The sequence below is a fragment of the Syngnathus scovelli genome, chromosome 4, assembly GCF_024217435.2.
Source record: "Syngnathus scovelli strain Florida chromosome 4, RoL_Ssco_1.2, whole genome shotgun sequence".
Classification (NCBI taxonomy): Eukaryota; Metazoa; Chordata; class Actinopteri; order Syngnathiformes; family Syngnathidae; genus Syngnathus; species Syngnathus scovelli.
In genome coordinates this window covers 7,232,478-7,251,436 of record NC_090850.1, presented here as the reverse complement: position 1 = coordinate 7,251,436, position 18,959 = coordinate 7,232,478, and the positions used below count along the sequence as shown (strand labels likewise).

The window sequence follows — 18,959 nt, the reverse complement described above, 5'->3', positions numbered from 1 at the left end:
CAACAATTTTTGTGATCACGGGATTACTACATAACAGATACATAAACCGATTGGGGGGAATACAGCAGATGAGATGATGGCAAACATTTACTTTTAGATTAGGATCTCAAATTTGGATTTTAGTAAAAGACCCTAACGTAAGACCCTAAAATAGTAGTGACATCAACAACAACGCCAGAGGGCAAAAGTGAAGCTATCACACTCTACTGCTTTACAGAGGACATAAACAAGTCATGACCCTAAACATACAAGCTCATTGCTTATATATGTAATGTTATGGCTTATAGGCTTGTGTGGCATCTTCTGGGAAGGGCTCACTAATCTTCACTTAATAACATGGCAGCAGCAAAATGATCTCATCTATTTAAAAGCAAGAAATCATGACACCCTTAAGCTACTATATGTAAAACGGTGGCCAAGAATGGTGTTCATGGGAGGACTGCATGGAGGAAGCCACGGCTGTCCTAAAAAAAACAAAAAAACATTGCTGCATATTTAATGTTGGCAAAAAAAAGATATGAATCATTTATTCCCCCCCCCCCCCCTTCTGTCATTGTATGCAAACATCATTAAAAATATGAAAACCTATACATTAATGCAGGTCCTGTTTTTTCATCTGTGTCATTTTGGAGAGAAAAAAAAAAGTTATTTTATGCTGAAACGTGGGGAATTCAAAAATATTTTTCAGGACACTATAAAAATTAATGCAATCACTCACTGCTGGATTTACACTTAATCCTTGCACACTTAAAAACATTCTTTGTTGAATGACACTGGTAAAGTTTCATTTGATAGTTTTATAGATACACCTCACAATTTGTAATTCCATGCACACGGAAATTATTTGACATTATGAAATGATGAAGCAAATTAAAAAATAGCCTTTCACAACCCTTTTCGCATACATACATTGACAGTATGCAGTATTTTCATGTACAGTAGTTCTTCACCACATGGACCTCTAAGTGTAACACAGAGATGATACATTTACAACAGTGCAAATACTCCGAGAAAATGATCCACACCTTAATCGACAGCCAAAAACTGTAAATATTATCACCCTTATAATTTTTACATTTTACTTCTCGAGTCTTAACAAAAGTGATGCAGAAAAAAACGATGCAGGAGACATCATATTTACCTGAAAATATATCTATGGTACTCAAAATACAGTGAAGGTAAACGATTAGCTTTGAGAGACTCCCTGTGATGACACACCGATAAAGTTCCACACAATGCCACAGCTTTCAGCAGTTTAGGTGTTTTGGGTGATAAGAGTACGCCAGTATTTATAACAGCGATTATAACAACAAGGCAGGGGTCAACTTAACAGTAGCAATGGGCCATGCTAATGCTAGCGCAAAATTTGGTTCCAGTGTGGTAAACCCCTGGCTAACGTTACTTAAAGACGCCACAGGTCAGCTATTGCAACAAAAGCTGTGGTTTTCAGACTGAGAAAGGGTTGCTGACTTTCTTGTTGTATTATGCTCGACATTGTATTATGACAAACAGCTTCATAAACCACGGAGAGCATAAACACAGGACACGTAGGTACTACCAACACATGGATGTCATTACGCGAAGACTGTCAACTTGCTACTTATTACGAGTGAACCAGGAAGACTACTGTCAAATAATGCCAATGTTTACGTAAGCTATCATATATGCTAAGTTTCCTTACGTCACTGAGCTAGTAGAGCAATATCGCCCCAGCGATCAGAAAGGTAGCCAACACCCTCATATGCAGGTATGACGAGGGAATCGTAAATTACAAGTTGTGCATTGAGTTAGTATACATAAATAAAATTCCATGTTAGTAATAAATGATTAAAAAAACAGCTATATTAGTTGTGCTTTCTGCAGTCTCAGAGCAGGTTAGCATACTGGCTACGCTTTATAGTTAGCAGGGATAAACGCTCGCTTACCATCAAAAACTGTCAAAGGTCTCCTCTATTGTTGTGTTTATGAGGGAATATGAAACTCAGTCATATTGTCAACATGAAGAGTTCAAGTAATCTCCGCAGGATTTAAAAACGCTTCTGAGCACAGAGACAGGGCAATGTATGCATGTCCATGCCTTCTACCCGCCTCTTCCGCTGCAGTGAGTGCGGCAGAGCAGACAACCGCTCCTCAGACCCACACAGAGAGAGCCCCAGCCCCACCGAGCCCCAGCCCAGGAGTGTGACATAGACGCGTGGGAGCCCAACTCCCCATCTCACCCTGCCCAGATCAGTTTTGCCTGGGGCTGGGTGATTGATGACTTTCCAACATGACTATGTGCTGTGGGCTCACTCATTCAGAAAATACAAATACTAGCAATAGTTAAGTCTACAATAAAGATGTATACTGTCAAATTGTATTTATTGGAATTACTATAGCAACAGAAAAACAAATGCACCTCCTGTGCTTACTCCAGTTTACTCCCACAATCAGGGCTGGACTGGCCCTCGGTCATATCGTCCAGATGCCCGGTGGGCCGGCATTCTGGGGGGTCATTGCAGTTTTTAGTAATTTTTTTCCTACTTCACTTCAGATGACGTAACGTCACCAGAGCAGGCGTTTTGTTTACGAGGTTTTGCAAGATTTGCATTTTGGTCGTTAACAGTCAATCAGAATGAGCATTTTACATAAGCAGTTGATGGCGCAACATTTATTAAAATCACATCTGAAAAGCACAATGACAATGATAAACAATTTCGCAATTTATTTGCTACGTTTTACTTTGGTTTGATTTTGTTTGATTTTGAATGTTTTACATTATCTTCGCAATTTATTTGCTACGTTTTACTTTGGTTTGTTTTTGAATGTTTTACATTTTCATTTCATTACACCATGACAATGATTGATCCCAGAAACAATGAGTTCTTATCTATATTAGGTTCAGCCTTCAGTGAAATCTGAGAGTGTTTCTATGTCAGTGTATTCTAACCTAGATGCGATCGAACCCTAGGAGTTCGGTGAGTCGGTCTCAGGGGTTCAGCAGATTCTCCACTGCAGAGATCCGAACACACCTGAATGTCGTGTAAATTCGTGATGACGCATATCTGAACTGGTCTCAAAGGCAGCAGCAGAAGTTATATTGATTTGCAGGTAGTATGTCATTTGTTGTGAGTTCATGCATTGTGTTGTTTTGTTCTTTGAACAAGGTGATGTTAATGCACGGCTCATTTTGTGCACCAGTAAAAAACAACTATGTCTTAAATATGAAAAAATATATATATTTTTTTTTCACTAAAGAGGGGTTCGGTGAATGCGCATATGGCACTGGTAGGGTTCGGTAACTTCAACAAGATTAAGAACCACTGCTCTATGTTCATGTCGGAAAGTTTCAATTTCTTAAAACTGGAGACAATTTATAATTTTAGCATTGATACATAGAGTTGATGCACAATTTGTCGACGTGGGCCACACCTGCCCCCCCGGGTTTGAGCTCTATGATGAAGATAATCATGATACTTTATTGATCCCAGAGGGGAAATTTAAGAAAGGTTTCAGTCCCTTACCAGGAATCAAACCCAGGCCACGGCGATGAGAGCACCAAATCCTAACCACTAGACAACCAGGGACGATGACAATAATTTGTAATTAATTAGGCCAAAATTTATTTATTTACCGAAAAATTCATAACCCAAGGTTCTTGAATGCACTGCAACTGTGGACATGGAATTTTAGTCTAATCAATCCATAAAAAATGGAAATTATCTCAACTGCTACATCCTGATTTTAAATTTTCGACCCTCGTGAGGATAATGACTGAATTAATTTTATTCATCTCTCGATTCGAATGTCATTAGATATACGTAGCTTTACACAGTTTGCCTTCTTAAGACAGGAATATGTCACCACTGCCACAATATTTTTCATTTTGGTGAATTCCTGTCATGCCAGATTTAGGGGCTGCCAAGAAATAAGTGGGGTGGGGCGGGGAAATCAAGTTTCAATAACAGCAAGCAAAATGTAATGGAGGCTCGGTTTCAAGGCATTTATTTTCTTACAGTATTTGGAAAGTGTATGAGAGTTCTTCTGAAGGGAAGCAATCATATCCAGTGTACCAGGATACCATCATACATTTATTGTACGTACATACAGAAACATTTTAACTCAAAAGAACGCTCATCTATCTTTGTTGCCCAGTTTCGGTTATATCCAGATTGATCCCAGAGAGTAACTCTCCTCCACAGGGCCGGTTCAGCAAATCTTTCAGGGCTTCATTAACCTCATTGCTGAAGACAGTGGTGAAGTCACCATTGGGTCAACCACCACACCCATCGGTGGGATATGAACCAATCACCTCCTGCAACCACATCAGCTCATTGCTGAGCTCCCTGTTGAGCGCATCAAAGTGATTCTGTCTCTCCTGGTAGCGGCTGCTGATGCCACTGAGGCTGGACCTAAAAGTCTCCATTTCATCCTGCAGACTTCTCTTCAAGGACACCACCTTACGGAACTCGTAGCGGATTTGCGAGAGCTCGTGGCGCATTTCTTCGCTTTCTTCCTTGTACCAGGCCTCTTTCTCATTGTATATAGAGACCATGGCATCAATATCTTCTTGCAGAGAATCATGGGATGCTGCCAAGCTCATGAACGACTGTTCCATTTGATTAATGTCCTCCACCACCTGAGCAAAGCGCTCAAAGTTTACATAAGTGTTGTTAGGTGGCATGCTTGAGTGGGACTTAATAGTGTACTCTTTCAGACGCTTGGTCTTGAGCTGGCGTCTCTCTCGTTTCTGCATCTCTTGGCCTTTATTTTCCTCCTTGCGCTCATTTGACTTCAGGGTTCAAAGAAAAGATGTTTGATTAGGCCCTCATAGAAGATGCCATTTCTACATAAACATGGAATCAATTACAAGCAATTATCAAAAAATGTAAACTTAGCATTTCACAGTACCTTGATCCATGGGTGACTAAGTGCATTTTGAATTGTCAGTCTTTTCCTTGAATGAAAAAAATACAGCTTTCTAAAATCATTGGAATTGAAGTTCCTACAGTCTGCCTAGGACATTATTAGCCAAGCACTTACTTTTTGTCCCGCTCCAGCAAGTGACTGATGAAATTTTTGGCCAGTTCACTGGTGTTGCAGAAGAACTCCTCATCAAACTCATAGTTTATGGCTGAAATGTTCTTCAGTGTGTCCTGTTTTGTCTCCCCAAGGAAAGGAGAAGCACCACTTAATCTGAAAGAATATGAAACAAACAGGTTCACTTAGTTTTTTTCTGTTTAAGGGAAACAATGTGTGAAGTGAATTACAGTACAGTCGACCCCGGCTAATCACGGAGGAAAAGAACCGGGCTGGCCCGTAGTATAATTGATGCTTATTGAAATGCATTGGGAAAATCACCCCAGAAATTGTTCAAAAAACACTGATAAATATTCTACGAAAATAGAGGGGAAAATTCTGAAAAATGACAACAAAATTGATTAATTAAAAAAAAAAAAAAGCAAATATGGGAATCCGCAGGTGGTGAACTATAAGCAACATAACATAACACAGTTCACTTGCAGGATGTAGGTTATGACTCCAATGCTCCACATGTCTGCTTCCAAACCCAACGGCTCATAGTTGACAATCTCAGGTGCTTTAGAAAAAGAAAATGATACAAACAGCTAAAGTAGCAGAACAGAGCATTCTGGTCAAGACAAACGAGCAGATAAACAGTCTTACCAACAAACTCGGGTGTTCCAAAGATATTTTTGAATTCCACTCCAGCTTCAATTTTGTGAGCAAGACCGAAATCAATGAGTTTAATCCTTGGCAATGGCACATTCTTATCTAGCAGCATTATGTTTTCAGGCTATAGAAAAACAAATGACAAATTCATTAAGTTACACTACTTCAGTTTTTGTACTGTACAGTACTAAATACTCAATATTAAAAAGGTTTGGATTAGTTTAAAAAAAGCACAGCATTAAGGCAGAACTATACGTTGTGGGGAGGATTTGCCGAGGATTGCCACTCAAGGCAATGTCAGTGAACAACATCCTAGTGGATTCGTCATTTCTGGAGGTGAGGGGATATATTTTTCCCGGAAAATAAAAAATATTGCCTTAAATAATTGCAGCAAACATCTTTAGAGGAATCCCTTTAAAAAATCAGCAAAGTGGTCTAGTGATGGTGAGGAGGGAAGTGAAGCAAAGAAAAGAAAGCCAGAATTGAGTGGAAATGAAGAGGGTAAAAATGAAAGTGTTAGATATTGTCCCAGTTCTTTATCTTTAATGCTCGCTATGCTAATAGTAAATACCAGGACGCTGCTTCTCAGTTTAACATATTGTAATGTCTTGTCTCCTAAAAGTACTAACTAATTGCAGTCGATTAATAGTATAAAGATATGAATAGTATAAATTGTATGGTTATCTTTTCAGGGCAAACCTTGAGATCAAAGTGGGCTATTTTTCTGGAGTGGAGGTAGTTAACCCCCTCGAGAATTTGCTTGATGAACTGGGTTGCCTCGTCCTCGCTTAGAGACTCCTTCTGGGCTAAGAAGTCAAACAGCTCACCGCCAGAGACCCTGGAATACAGACAATTACAGACATACTAAATATTTTTTTTGACCCATGTTATCATACTAATTCCTAACCAAAAACACCTGCTTTCCTTTATTCGCCAAACTTGAAGCATTCTATTATTCCTCCTCTACAAGCACCAGCCCCGCCCAATTCCAAAACGTCACCGGTTCCTCACATTGTGATGTCACGCTGACGTAACAGAAGATAGTTGAGAAGCATTGGCTTATGGAGTACATCTTTATCATTACAATATTTTGAAATGTCTGTCTAAATGTAAAAAAAAGCTGCAATCTCCATAAGGCCATGATAATATCTTTGTGTATTTGACATAACCACAAAGTTTAATTAATTGCTTGAATGCACATTAAACGAACAATTTCCAGAAAAATTAACAATATATTGGAAAAAGTATTGAATTAGTCACTCACAACTCCAGAATGAGAACCACATCAGTACGATTCTCGTAGACATCGTGTAGAGTGACAATATTTTGGTGCTGAATCTGCTGAAGAATTGCTACCTCGCGTTGGATCTCCTCCAGCCGAACTCCCCGCGAGCTGGCAATACTTTGACGCTTTTTGATGAACTTGGCTGCAAATTCCTGTCCTGTACTTTTCTCTCTGCATTGCTTTACGATGGCAAACTGTCCACTAAAACACAAAAAGTAAACGAAAGATTATTTTCATTAATTTGCTTTCACATGTATTAGCTGGCGGCGGCTTGGTGGCACACTGGTTAGCACGTCCGCCTCACAGAAGGAGGGTGTGGGTTCAATTCCACCTCCGGCCCGCCCTGTGTGGAGTCTGCATGTTCTCCTCGTGCCCACGTGGGTTTTCTCCGGGCACTCCGGTTTCCTCCCACATCCCAAAAACATGCTTGGTAGGCCGATTGGGCACTCCAAATTGCCCTTAGGTGCGAGGGCGGATGGTTGTTCGTCTCGGTGTGCCCTGCAATTGGCTGGCAACCGGTTCAGGGTGTCCCCCGCCAACTGGTGGGATAGGCTCCAACATGTCCGCGACCCCCGTGGGGACAAGCGGTACAGAAAATGGATGAAAGGATAAATAAATAATAGAGGAAGGTTATTTTTTACTTACACAATACAAAGACTTTTTGTTGGAAGATTTGTTGTAACAATTGTTGGATTTCTGTTTTAAGCACCCAGCTACATAGAAAGGGAGAAACTCTTTTATTTAGACATGTTTTCTGTTAAACATTCAGTGCCAATTGAACACCTTGACGTGCTTTACATCTCGTGACGTCGCATCGGAAGTTCAATATTCACAATCGATCAAGTGAATGGCAGGGGCCACTGTACACTGTATTCCTGCCGCTCAGAGCCAACCCGTGAAAAAAGCAGTTGAAAAAATCAATTGATTTACCCCAATTAGTAATTGTTTAATCACACATTTAATGATCTGACGGTGAGGGCTTTTGTTTTGTAATTCTTTTAGTAACCACTGCGTGTACACATTTTTTTGTCATTAGTTGACCTGAGTGGTTGCAAGCGAACGCCCTTCCCTATCTGCAGCCAGTCTGACAGCAAAGAAAGTGTGCATCTAAAGATAGAGCACTCCTTTAAAAAGCAACCTGACATGTCAAGCAGTTGTCTCCTGTCACCTGCCAACCCAAACCAACCCAATGTTAGACTTGTGCGTTTCGATACGGATTCGATACGGTAGTCAAACAACACTAATATTTATGGGGGGGAAAAGCAAAAAAACAGCATCATTTTCCATGCCAAAAAAAGACAACTTAGTTACTATAGGCTTCTTATTTGAGTGTTTTCATTTGAATGTTTTCATATCGTATTTACTGCCAATACTGTTTTATTCTACCAGTTTCACAATCGCTTCACTATTGCGATTGTGTAGGCAAGGGATAGACAACACGACCAGTTCCGGCTTACATTCACAAAATCAATTTACGTCGCTGCCGTTTGGAACGCCGACATAAATCGAGGAGCAGACCTGCCGTTACGTCAGGCAATATTATGCGCGTACCAAAAGGAGCAAAAATTAATTAAAGAGACACACTTATGTTTACTCATGCAAAAAGGTTAGCACATACAGTACCTTCCCAACTCTTCCCCGATTTCATAAAAATCTTCAACCTTCTTTTGCTTGAAAATATCCATGTTTAAAGCACTAACGTTTGTTTAAAAGCGCAGTTGATCCTTGTAAACACGAGCAGGCCTCGTGTTCCATATAATCGGTGAAACTCGTAAACCTAGTCCCCTTGAAATTCTGTGCTGTGGCTGTCTCTTTTTCCATGCACAACGCGAGTATAAACAAGGCAGTGGTGTTCAGGGGGAAAATGTCTTGCAGAGTTAAAAATAGTCTCAATTGTGAACTCCGTGTCCCCTGTGGGGGTCTCTTGATCGCTCTCTACTATGTCATGACACAGAGTGTGGTCCCGTTACAGACAAATGCAACTTGCAAATTAAAGTTAAAGTTAAAGTCCCAATGATCGTCATACACATATCTGGGTGTGGTGAAATTTGTCCTCTGCATTTAACCCATCCCCGTGTGATTTTGATCCATCCCCTGGGGGAGAGGGGAGCAGTGAGCAGCAGCGGTGCCGCGCTCGGGAATCATTTGGTGATCTAACCCCCCCAATTCTAACCCTTAATGCTGAGTGCCAAGCAGGGAGGCAATGGGTCCCATTTTTATAGTCTTTGGTATGACCCGGCCGCGGTTTGAACCCACAACCTTCCAGTCTCAGGGCAGACACTCTACCACTAGGTCACTGAGCTGCAGTGTTGTGTGCAGACTTGTAAAACTTGAACTAATAGGACAGGTTTACGCAAATGTATGAATTAACAACGCAATTTGTCTCATTACGCTTTTCCAAAGAGTCGTTGGCAATGATAATTTTTTTTTGTAATTCTACTATGAGTCTGTGTTGTGTTCTTGCACGCACACGCGCACGCACGCACACACCCACACACTCACACCCACACACGCACGCACACACACACAAACAAACGACATGATTAATCCAGGAGTGAATGAATTTCATTAGTTCTGATCATATTGTGAGTTGCTCTGTGACTCCTGTTTATTCTCTCAACTCATCATGGCCCACTTTTCCTGTCTTGCTTCTTCCTCAGTTAGTAAAGAACTGTACTGTATTTTCTGCCCACCGTGCAAGCACCATGCACCACGGAACACAGATAACCAGTGAAAGGCAGCTGAGTGATAATAAAGTCAAACAATACCATTGTTCAAACTACACGGTAGTTGTTTTATAGTCAAATGAGTGCCTGTCCTTTCTTTTGAGCGCTGACCCAAGCAGGGAGCATTCATTCACTGGTGCACATCTGCGTGTTGGTTTCATGACAAACGTGTAGGAATGGAGACAAAATCATGTATTGATCTACATCTGGACTCAGCTGAAGGAGGCCTGAAGGAGCTAGTGCTTCAATGGTTCATTGGGACACAGGCACAGATCATACTACAAAATGGAAACTTTCCTGACTGGTTTCAAGGATTCACAGGAAGAAAGTAAGAACCAATGATTCCTTTTCACAGCATGGAATAGATTGCACTGTTCCAGTATCGCCCATATCATAACGAACATCTTAACAATACCTGCTAACATGTATGCTTGACATGTGCATGATTACCCACAATAATTAAGAATCAAATACCTGTAAACATAATATGCATAATATTATTTTCATAAATCTGTCAATGTCATTTTCAAGTGATTTCTAGAGCAGGTCACAGGCTACTCATGTGGTTCTTGGTGGCTAGCAGGTGCCTGTGGGCACCACATTGGTGACCCCTGCTCTAGTGCAATGGGTGTGTATATGTAATCTATGATGTACATAAACAAATAGCAAGGAGTTACACCAGAGGGGTATTCCAGAAAGCGGGTAATGTGAAAACTCTGAGTAAGTTAATTATGAAATGAAGGAAACTCTGAGTTGTGTGTTCCAGAAGGAGAGGTAACTCAGTGAACATAACCTGCTTGTTGACAGGTTTACTACATATAAGAGACCCAGGGTTTCAACCTGTCTCCTCCCTCAAAAAGAAAGTGGTTAATCATAGATTGGCTGTTCATTCAAAATTCGATTCACATCGAAACTGTAATAATTCGAAACACTTTATGTCGCGAGAGAATCTTCCGACCCAGATTAGACGTTTTATAATTTCTAGAAGAATATCTTTTCGAACGCTACTGCTTTTCTATGAACAGTATCATTTATCTCAATAACCTCTGGCCGTGGAATGCCTCATGGTGTTGTGGTACATTCGCTTGTCTTGTGTGCAGGCACCTTGAGTTCGATTCCCGCACACCGCGGACAAGCCCTCACATCAGAGCAAACTTTATGCATAGCACTATGTATTTTTTACAAATGGCGTTTTCTTTATAATATCGAGGATGCAGAGCATTACTTTTTTTCTGTTGTCTGAGCAGAACTCAATGTTTGCTTTAAAATAGTATTTTATTGAGTGTTGGTGTAGGCTACAGCATCACATTTTAAATGACTACAATAGGTATAAAACATAAATGCATTTGTGTTAATCTACAAAGTGTAGAATTAACTGAGAGGACGTTGGAAAACATTTTGTTTGGGGTTTAAATTATTTGAAGTAGCCACTGAATTAATATTTTAGTTTACATTAATATTGACTTTGTTTAGTAGCGTAATTGTGGCGACAAATACGTTCGTATTAGCCATAGGCTTGCATAAGGACCTCCAACGCCATTGTGGTAAAAGGTGATCTGTTTTTCCTCAGTTGTCATAGTGACTCGTGATATCGGGGCTCTATTGATGATGGCTTTTTATAGTGGTTGTGCACGCGCTTAACTGTAGGTTAACATACTCAGAGTTGATTGAACTAACTCAGATCAGCTTTTCTGGAACCGAATACTCAGTCTCCCATCTCAGAGTAAGTCAACTCAGAGTTCAGGGATAGACTAGACTAGTATTTCTAACCTGCTTTCTGGAATACCCCCCTGGTGACTAGAAAATACTACATCACTCACATTCACATACTTTGTGTGAACATGTCAACAAAGTCTCCAGAAGAACCAATGGATAACCAATCAAACCCTTCCTATAGTGTGGAAACATTTTAAAAAGATGCTTCACCTCAGTATGTCCACTGTCATACTATTAATGTCAGGAAATACATGTATTGGTATTTGATACTGTCAGTTGGGCATTTTGGGCATGTAGCATGTTGAGAGTTTTACTAAAGCCTTTGCATGTGGCCAACCATGAAAAGAAAATAAGGCTCCATAAGGCCACCAATAAGTGTCTCTTGGCAACTGGGATTAAGCTGAAAGATTCACAGTGATAATTGTTTACTCAGTTACAATATTACTCAGCTGAGATGCTTCTGATGTTTGTTGTCGGCTTCCCTGTCACAGGCATGCAGAGGATCTCCTGGGAGATAAAGTTGTGGGATCTTTTCTCATCCGCCTCAGTGATAAAGCCATTGGCTACATCCTTTCCTACAAGTAAGAAGTAGAAGAGAGAATTTAATGAGTTTCGCTTGGGGGTACAATGAATCAAGGAAATTAGAACAGCACAGACCACTACAACTCTCTTTTTATGATTAGAGTTGCCCTTCGACCCCTCAAAAAGTGACTTTCAATTCAGCTATTGCAAAGATACTGCCTGTGGATGTATGCAATTTGTCACACCTCATTTTTATGCCATTGGGAAGTTATATGGATTTGGTCCCATTTTTTGCAGTCATAAAAGTTTTCACTGAGATGTTCAACAATATTTTCATGTGTTGTCTGTCAATTCATTGTGCAGAAACTAGCAAGAATAGTAATAATTATTTTAGCAAAAACAATGAGTTGTGCATTTCCTCTACAGGGGCCTTGACAGGTGCCGCCATTTTGTTATAACTCAAAACCAAGAGGAACTTTTTTTCATATCAGGGGACTGTCACACTTTTTCCTGCATCGCTGACCTGATAGATCATTACAAAATCAGCCCCATCCAGCCATTTGGAGAATACTTGACATCCAGCTGTTATGAGGTGAGGTGTTTGAGACCAGTTTTCAGTCCTCTGGTATGTGAGTGATTGTTGCTGCACAAATAGAATGATGCTTTTTTGCAAGGCCTTAAAATGATCTATTAGTTTTGTCCACTGATAAATTGCTGTAAATATCCCACTGCAGGGTTATTTTGAAACCATGAAATAAACGGAGAGCCATGTAGTCATTTCAAATAAGACAAATCATCATTAATTTTTTGCGATGCAAACTGCCATCTCTGGAACATAAAAAAAATATCACACTCCTATAATAAAAAATATACATTTATCAAACTGACTGTTGTATTTGACCTTTTTTGGTTTATGAAACCAATGTAAAGGGAAAGTCAACCCTAAAATTTCATTAAAAAACTTATGATAAAAATTACAATAATATGTAGTGTTCTAGTCTAAATACATCATTCTGATGAATATTGCACCTGATATGAGTTAAGGAACAAAACTCACCTGGGCCATTTTTATCCATCAGTAAGGGTGGCCATTTTGCCACTTGCATTTGACTGAAAATGACATCACAGTTGCCAGGTCTCAAGATCAAAATAAATTCTGGTGTAGGTACCACATCTACCGGGGTGTTAGGATCAACTCAGCTGCCTTAGTCTTTTGATGACATCACCCTATATGATTGGCTAGAACAGGGGTGTCAAACTCACTTTTTTTCGCAGGCCGCATTGTAGTCATAGCTTCTTTCGGAGGGCCATTATGAGTGTCAACCCAAATAAATGTATGAGCACCTCATATTATATACAGCAAAAGCTACAAAACAAACTGACAAATAACTAATTTTCAAATCAGACGAGTAAAAACTGGTCAAATATATATAAAAAAAAAGATATTATTAAAAGTGAAGACAATTTGCAATTCTAGTAATGACACGGATTTGATGCACAATTTGTCTTCGCAGGCCACATAGAATGATGTGGCGGGCCGTATCTGGCCCCCCAGGCCTTGAGTTTGACACCTGTGGGCTACAAGGACGTTTTAACGTTTAAGCGTGTGGGTGGTCTATTTTGCGGAAATGAGATTGCAGATTATTTGATTTATTGATGCTTTTGATGTTTTAAAAGAAAATTTTACATTTACAGCCACAGCTGGTCGTGTCAGTTTGTAATGAGATTCTTTCATGTGGCGTGGGTTGTAAGTTAGACATTTTGATATGATGGTAGGAGATTGTCAGGCGCAGAGCAGGGAGAGGACTCGAATGCAGAGATTCCAAAGTTCAACAAAGTGTTTATTGTCTCCACTGATGGTCGAACAAAAAACGCCTCACGAGGAGGGAAAAAAGGGGAAACTAAGGCGCCTCGAACCGAGGGAGAAAAAGGAGAAATCAAAGTGCCTCGAACCGAGGGAAATACAAAAACAAGATAGCGATGTAACCAAGTTAACATCGGTGATCAAAGACGTTCAAACAAGGCTTCTACGTGGACTCGAGGGTTTCGTGATCGCTAGTGTTCTCAACAAGGCAAGACGCACTGGCACTGGATACGGGGAAAGACACGGGTTATACGGACACAGGAGGGGAACACAGGTGAAGACGGTTGGTCATTGGCGCAGGTGCACACACTTGGAATCATGGGTTCACGTGACCGGACGCACAGGGGAAGGACACACCGACTGGAACGAGAGGAAAATCACACAATAAAACAGGAAGTGATCCGGACGACACATGACAGCATGACAGGAGATTGCCTGATTGCCTGATTAAATATAATATCACAATGATGATGTATTTTTTTATCAAACAAGAATAATATAGCTAATTTGGTCTAATAGATGAACAATCCCAGACTGCACATTATGAATTAAATTATCTAGAATTGGTTTTAGAAGTTTTCTTCGCAAAAAACAAAGGTCTTAGGCCCCCGAGCCGATCTGAACACCTGAGTGGATGTGGTACCTACAGAAAGCTGCTGAGCCTTGATTGTGCGTCACCTGAGACCTGGCAACTGTGATTCATTTTCAGTTGACAGCAAGTTGCAAAATGGCTGCCCCTTGAGGTGGATAAAAACAGGTGGATTTAGCCTGTTTAATTCATATTTCACGAATGAAATATTAATCAGAATAGTGTGTTTCAACCATTTTGGCTGCACAGAGCATATTATTACAAAGAAAGGTTTGGTGTTGACTTCAAGTACCAACTAAAAAGCTAATATGGTGCGTTGTTGTTTCCAGTTAAACGCAGGTGAACTGTATGATGTGGTGAATTACAACAGCAAAGGGGAATCAGCAGTAAGTGTCCAGGCTTTGCGGAGTCTGTGGGACCCAAATGAGAAGAGCGGTGCTGAAAACAATCAAAAGATCCAGGAACAAACTGGTGGTGTATGCACCATATTTCAGCCACCTGCACTGCCACCTAAATCCAGAAATAAAAAATTGACTGCAACCGTGTCTGTAGACTCCATCTCCCTGTCTCAGGTATGAAACACGCACAAACACACTGATCCTGTTTTTTTACACGAGTTTATATGCCAATTTAGTAGACATGTCTCCATAATTGCGGCCATAATTGAGCCCTCCCACTTGCAGAAATGGCCAACATTGGGTGTAACCTAGCTCTGTGCAGTGTTACGCCATGTGCTGCGCAGCAATTAAGACGGTCACAAAAACAGAGCCCAAAGACTTTAAAATACTAAGCACAAACACAAACTTCTGATCTCAGTGACAACATGTTGAATTTGACATGATTTCTTCCAGACTCCTGCTGTTCCAAAAAGGGGTGTTCCACTGGCATTCTCTCTTAGTGGATCTTTTTCTGATATGAACAGAGCAGAAAGACTCAGGGAGAATACAAGCTCGATAACAAGTCAGACTTCACTTTTAAACACCAACGCAAGCTATCCTGGTGGCCATGTGGCTCACTCTCAGCAGACGCCTGTTGGTAGCAGAAGCAAATCTGTGCCAATGCTAAACAAAAATAAACCGGATCAGCAAGAGGAGACCTATTCAAAACAGTTTGACAGTCAATCATTCACAGTCTCAGCATCTCAATCCCACGCCACTGCCAAGAGGGTAACATGCCACACATATTCACTTCATGACCCCATAGTGTCTTTGAGACAGAAGGATGATCTTGAATTGTTTAGTGCCAACCCAATGTACTATACCTCTGAAAGACCTGAATGTAGTTCAGGCCCTCTGAGAGCCACCATGTATGCTGAGATTCAGCAAGAGCCAGCAATTGTCACCTTCCCTAACGTCAACTATGAGCAGGTCCCCGGCAAGTCCACTGAAAACCAGGGAAACATTTATGAGTCGTTTGATGACATAAAGACCAAGCAGTCCAAATCTACATGGGGAAAAAATGTAAGTCAGTTATGAAAAGCAGAAAAGTTGACATGATAGACACCATGAAATATGAGCATTTGCATGTTTTTCATTTCCAGAATATAAAATGGAAGAAATTTCTCCCTGATATGAAGAAATAAAGATGGCATGAGGGACGTTTGGAGTGAAAATATACTAATCCCTCATTTATCACGGATAATTGGTTCCAAAACCACCCCACGATAAGTGAAAACCGCGAAGTAGGGTCATTCTCTAATCTGTACATTTTTTGTGTGTCAATAAATGTATATGAAACCATTTAAGTGCATATGTTATGTATTGTTACAACATTAAATAATAGTTTCAAACATCCATCCATCCATTTTCTGAACCGCTTAGTCCCCACGGGGGTCGCGGGCGTGCTGGAGCCTATCCCAGCCGTCATCGGGCAGTAGGCGGGGGACACCCTGAACCGGTTGCCAGCCAATCGCAGGGCACACAGAGACAAACAACCATTCGCACTCGCACTCACACCTAGGGACAATTTGGAGTGATCAATCGGCCTACCAAGCATGTTTTTGGGATGTGGGAGGAAACCGGAGTGCCCGGAGAAAACCCACGCGGGCTCGGGGAGAACATGCAAACTCCGCACAGGGAGGGCCGGAGGTGGAATCGAACCCGAACTGTGAGGCGGACGTGCTACCCAGTGCGCCACCGAGCCGCCCTAGTTTCAAACATGTAAATAATAAATTAATAGTATAAATAACATACAGAAAATATTGCATAAATGTTGAAAATATGAATATTATACGTGTGTGTGTGCGCACGCGTGTGTGTGTGTGTGTGTGGGGGGGGGGGGGATCTGCGTGTGTGTGCGTGTGGGTGTGTGAGTGGGTGTAATATGTAGTTGTGACGTTAACCTTGGTTAAATAGGGACCTCTAGTGGTCACAAGTTACCACTTACCATTTTGTAGCGGTATATGTAGATGTAGCTAAAGTATACATACTGTAAATATGATTTTAGGAGTCTTTTATTATTATAACAACTTTTCATAACAAGGTACAATACTGTAAATATGTTTTCAGAGGTCTTTTATTATAGCAACATCTTTTATAACAAAGTACAACACTGCAAAGTTTTTAGAACTCTTATTATACGAACTTTTTTTGGGCTGTAAAAAATCCACGATGCAGTGAAGCCACGATAAATGAACCGCGAAGTAGCGAGGGATCACTGTACCAATTTAGACAAAACAATAGGATGAAACAGAATGAAACTAATACCACTCATAATGTCCATCCAGCCATAATCTGTACCAAAGGTGGGATACACCTTGGAATGATCACCAGTCAGAAAACTAACAAATAGCGACAACCATTCACAGCTATAGGCAACTTAAGAGTCTTTATTGAAATTTGTTGAAAAACGTATGTTGCACAACAGGAGGAAGTGAAATATTCCCATATTTAAGAACGCAAAAAAATTTAATAACAGAAAACTGTATTGATCTCACACACATCCCATTTGTTTCCTGTTCGTACCAAATCAAGCATTGTATTTCAATTTCATCAAATAAATTTGATCTTCTAATGGTCCATTCATTGCCACTCAGCGGGACTAACACACTAGAGAACAACCATCATAAGATACCAGACATTTTATATGACCATCCATATGCCCATTTAATTACATGTACATTAGGGCTTGTCCTCATTAGGGTCACGAATGAACTCTAGTGAGTCTATTCCCAGCTGACTGGGTGAGAAAAATGTACACCTTTGAATGGGCACCAGTCAAATCACAGTGCTCAATTAGCTATTTTATGGGCAATTTCGAGTCTTTGTGCCCTCAGATCCAAAGCTATGTTGAGAGGATGCAAATGTTGAGAGGTACACCAGATTGAGAACTTAATGCTAGTGTATACATATTGTAGGAAATCAGGGTGTCACAAACAGGTTTATTGCTTCCATACATGTCAGTTGGTAAAAACCACATGAGAATCTCTTCAGGGTGTGATTTGACCTTCATTGCACACAGTTGCTCAAACTCTGACATTGTGGAATTGAATTCTTAGCGTTTTATGGGGAGGCAATTTGCTTTGTCATGATAATAAAAACTCCTTCAAATGCTATTTTTGCATTGCAGTTAGTAACCATCCCTGCGGCTCAAATTTTGTAGCAATTGGACAAAATATTTAGACAAGTTTGTTTGACCCTTTTAACAATAATGACCGACTTTGTGCATGTCTCCATCATTTAGGGGAGACCGAGGCTTGTTGTCACATGACTAAGTCTTGCAATTATTTTCTCCAGCAGTATATACAAATGGGTAGAAAATTATTTAGCCAGCCACTGGTTATGCAAGTTCTCCAACTTAAAATGATAAGAGAGTTCTGTAATTTTAATCATAGGTAGCTACACTGCAACTGTGAGAGACAGAATGTGAAAAAAAATCCCAGAAATCACATTGTAGAATTTTTAAAGAATTTATTTGTAAATTATGGTGGAAAATGAGTATTTGGTCAATAATATAAGTTCAATCCAAGACTTTATAAAATAAACTTTTTGAGCAATGACAGAGGTCAATCGTTATTTGTAGGTTTGCACGCAGGGTATGTGGTATTTTGGGCCATTCCTCCATACTTCCAGACTTTTGGGGCTGTTGCTGGGCAACACAGGCTTTCAAAGTCAAAGTCAAAGTCAGCTTTATTGTCAATTTCTCCACATACCAAAGACACACAAAGAAACCGAAATTTCGTTCCCCCCTATCCCACGGTGACAAGACATGGCTCACAACAGACAAACAAGTAAACAAGTATAACAAAAGCGTGCTGAATAAATAATGAATAAATAACACAACAATAATAAATAAATAAGAGGAGCAGAAAAAAAAAAAGGAGCAAGTGCGCGTACAGCAGACATTCCCGAAAATAGCGCAACAGTGCCGCACGCTACGCAGAAGGGGGTAGCGAGTTCAGGGCCCTAACAGCCTGGAGAAGCTGTGGGTAAGATGCTAATTCGCGATCATGTTAACACGCGAAAACGGACTTCTAAAGGAATGTAACATTTGGAGCAATACTACATTGTCCTAAAGGTTAGACATAATTTAGAAGTTTTATTTTGACTTTTAAATGATTTTTTAATTTGGAAATAAACTCTGTGATGT

At 40.4% G+C, this 18,959-nt stretch overlaps 3 protein-coding genes across 9 annotated transcripts in view; 1 reads left to right on the top strand and 2 right to left on the bottom strand.

Moving 5' to 3' along the window:
- The window catches only part of herc1 (HECT and RLD domain containing E3 ubiquitin protein ligase family member 1), an 85,457-nt gene extending 83,324 nt beyond the window's left edge, over nucleotides 1-2,133 (bottom strand). For 5 of the 6 annotated variants that reach the window (XM_049718036.2, XM_049718038.2, XM_049718040.2 and 2 more), the window contains exon 1: nucleotides 1,926-2,133. The gene's annotated coding sequence lies outside the window, so the exon portion shown is untranslated. Of the gene's footprint in view, nucleotides 1-1,141; nucleotides 1,287-1,925 lie in introns of those variants that run through there. The other variant, XM_049718037.2, reaches the window with a different exon arrangement.
- Nucleotides 2,134-3,968: 1,835 nt separating this feature from the next.
- dapk2a (death-associated protein kinase 2a) lies at nucleotides 3,969-9,011 on the bottom strand. Of its 2 annotated transcripts, none has more exons than XM_049718062.2 (8): nucleotides 8,579-9,011; nucleotides 6,935-7,156; nucleotides 6,370-6,508; nucleotides 5,665-5,794; nucleotides 5,503-5,578; nucleotides 5,023-5,175; nucleotides 4,891-4,960; nucleotides 3,969-4,771 (listed from the first exon to the last, which is right to left on the bottom strand). In XM_049718062.2, exons 1-8 carry the CDS (start codon nucleotides 8,638-8,640, stop codon nucleotides 4,253-4,255), a joined length of 1,371 nt encoding a protein of 456 aa, XP_049574019.1. In that variant the 5' UTR covers nucleotides 8,641-9,011; the 3' UTR covers nucleotides 3,969-4,252. The 2 variants fall into 2 exon arrangements, with proteins under 2 accessions (XP_049574019.1, XP_049574020.1); XM_049718063.2 differs by having other exon boundaries at nucleotides 4,891-4,936; nucleotides 8,579-8,997.
- Nucleotides 9,012-9,857: 846 nt separating this feature from the next.
- Nucleotides 9,858-16,020, top strand: sh2d7 (SH2 domain containing 7). The gene is made up of 6 exons (XM_049718126.2): nucleotides 9,858-10,009; nucleotides 11,889-11,978; nucleotides 12,346-12,511; nucleotides 14,702-14,944; nucleotides 15,224-15,832; nucleotides 15,913-16,020. Exons 1-6 carry the CDS (start codon nucleotides 9,858-9,860, stop codon nucleotides 15,952-15,954), a joined length of 1,302 nt encoding a protein of 433 aa, XP_049574083.1. The 3' UTR covers nucleotides 15,955-16,020.
- The last annotated feature ends 2,939 nt before the right edge of the window (nucleotides 16,021-18,959 follow it).

Coding starts and splice junctions, on each gene's coding strand:
- dapk2a (XM_049718062.2), bottom strand. CDS start 8,640: ATGGATATTTTCAAGCAAAAGAAGGTTGAAGATTTTTATGAAATCGGG. Junction 5,795..6,369: donor TAGCCCACTTTGATCTCAAG/GTTTGCCCTGAA, acceptor GTTTTTCTATAG/CCTGAAAACATAATGCTGCT. Junction 4,772..4,890: donor TTAGTCACCCATGGATCAAG/GTACTGTGAAAT, acceptor TGAACCCTGAAG/TCAAATGAGCGCAAGGAGGA.
- sh2d7 (XM_049718126.2), top strand. CDS start 9,858: ATGGAGACAAAATCATGTATTGATCTACATCTGGACTCAGCTGAAGGA. Junction 10,010..11,888: donor CAAGGATTCACAGGAAGAAA/GTAAGAACCAAT, acceptor TCCCTGTCACAG/GCATGCAGAGGATCTCCTGG. Junction 12,512..14,701: donor TGACATCCAGCTGTTATGAG/GTGAGGTGTTTG, acceptor TGTTGTTTCCAG/TTAAACGCAGGTGAACTGTA.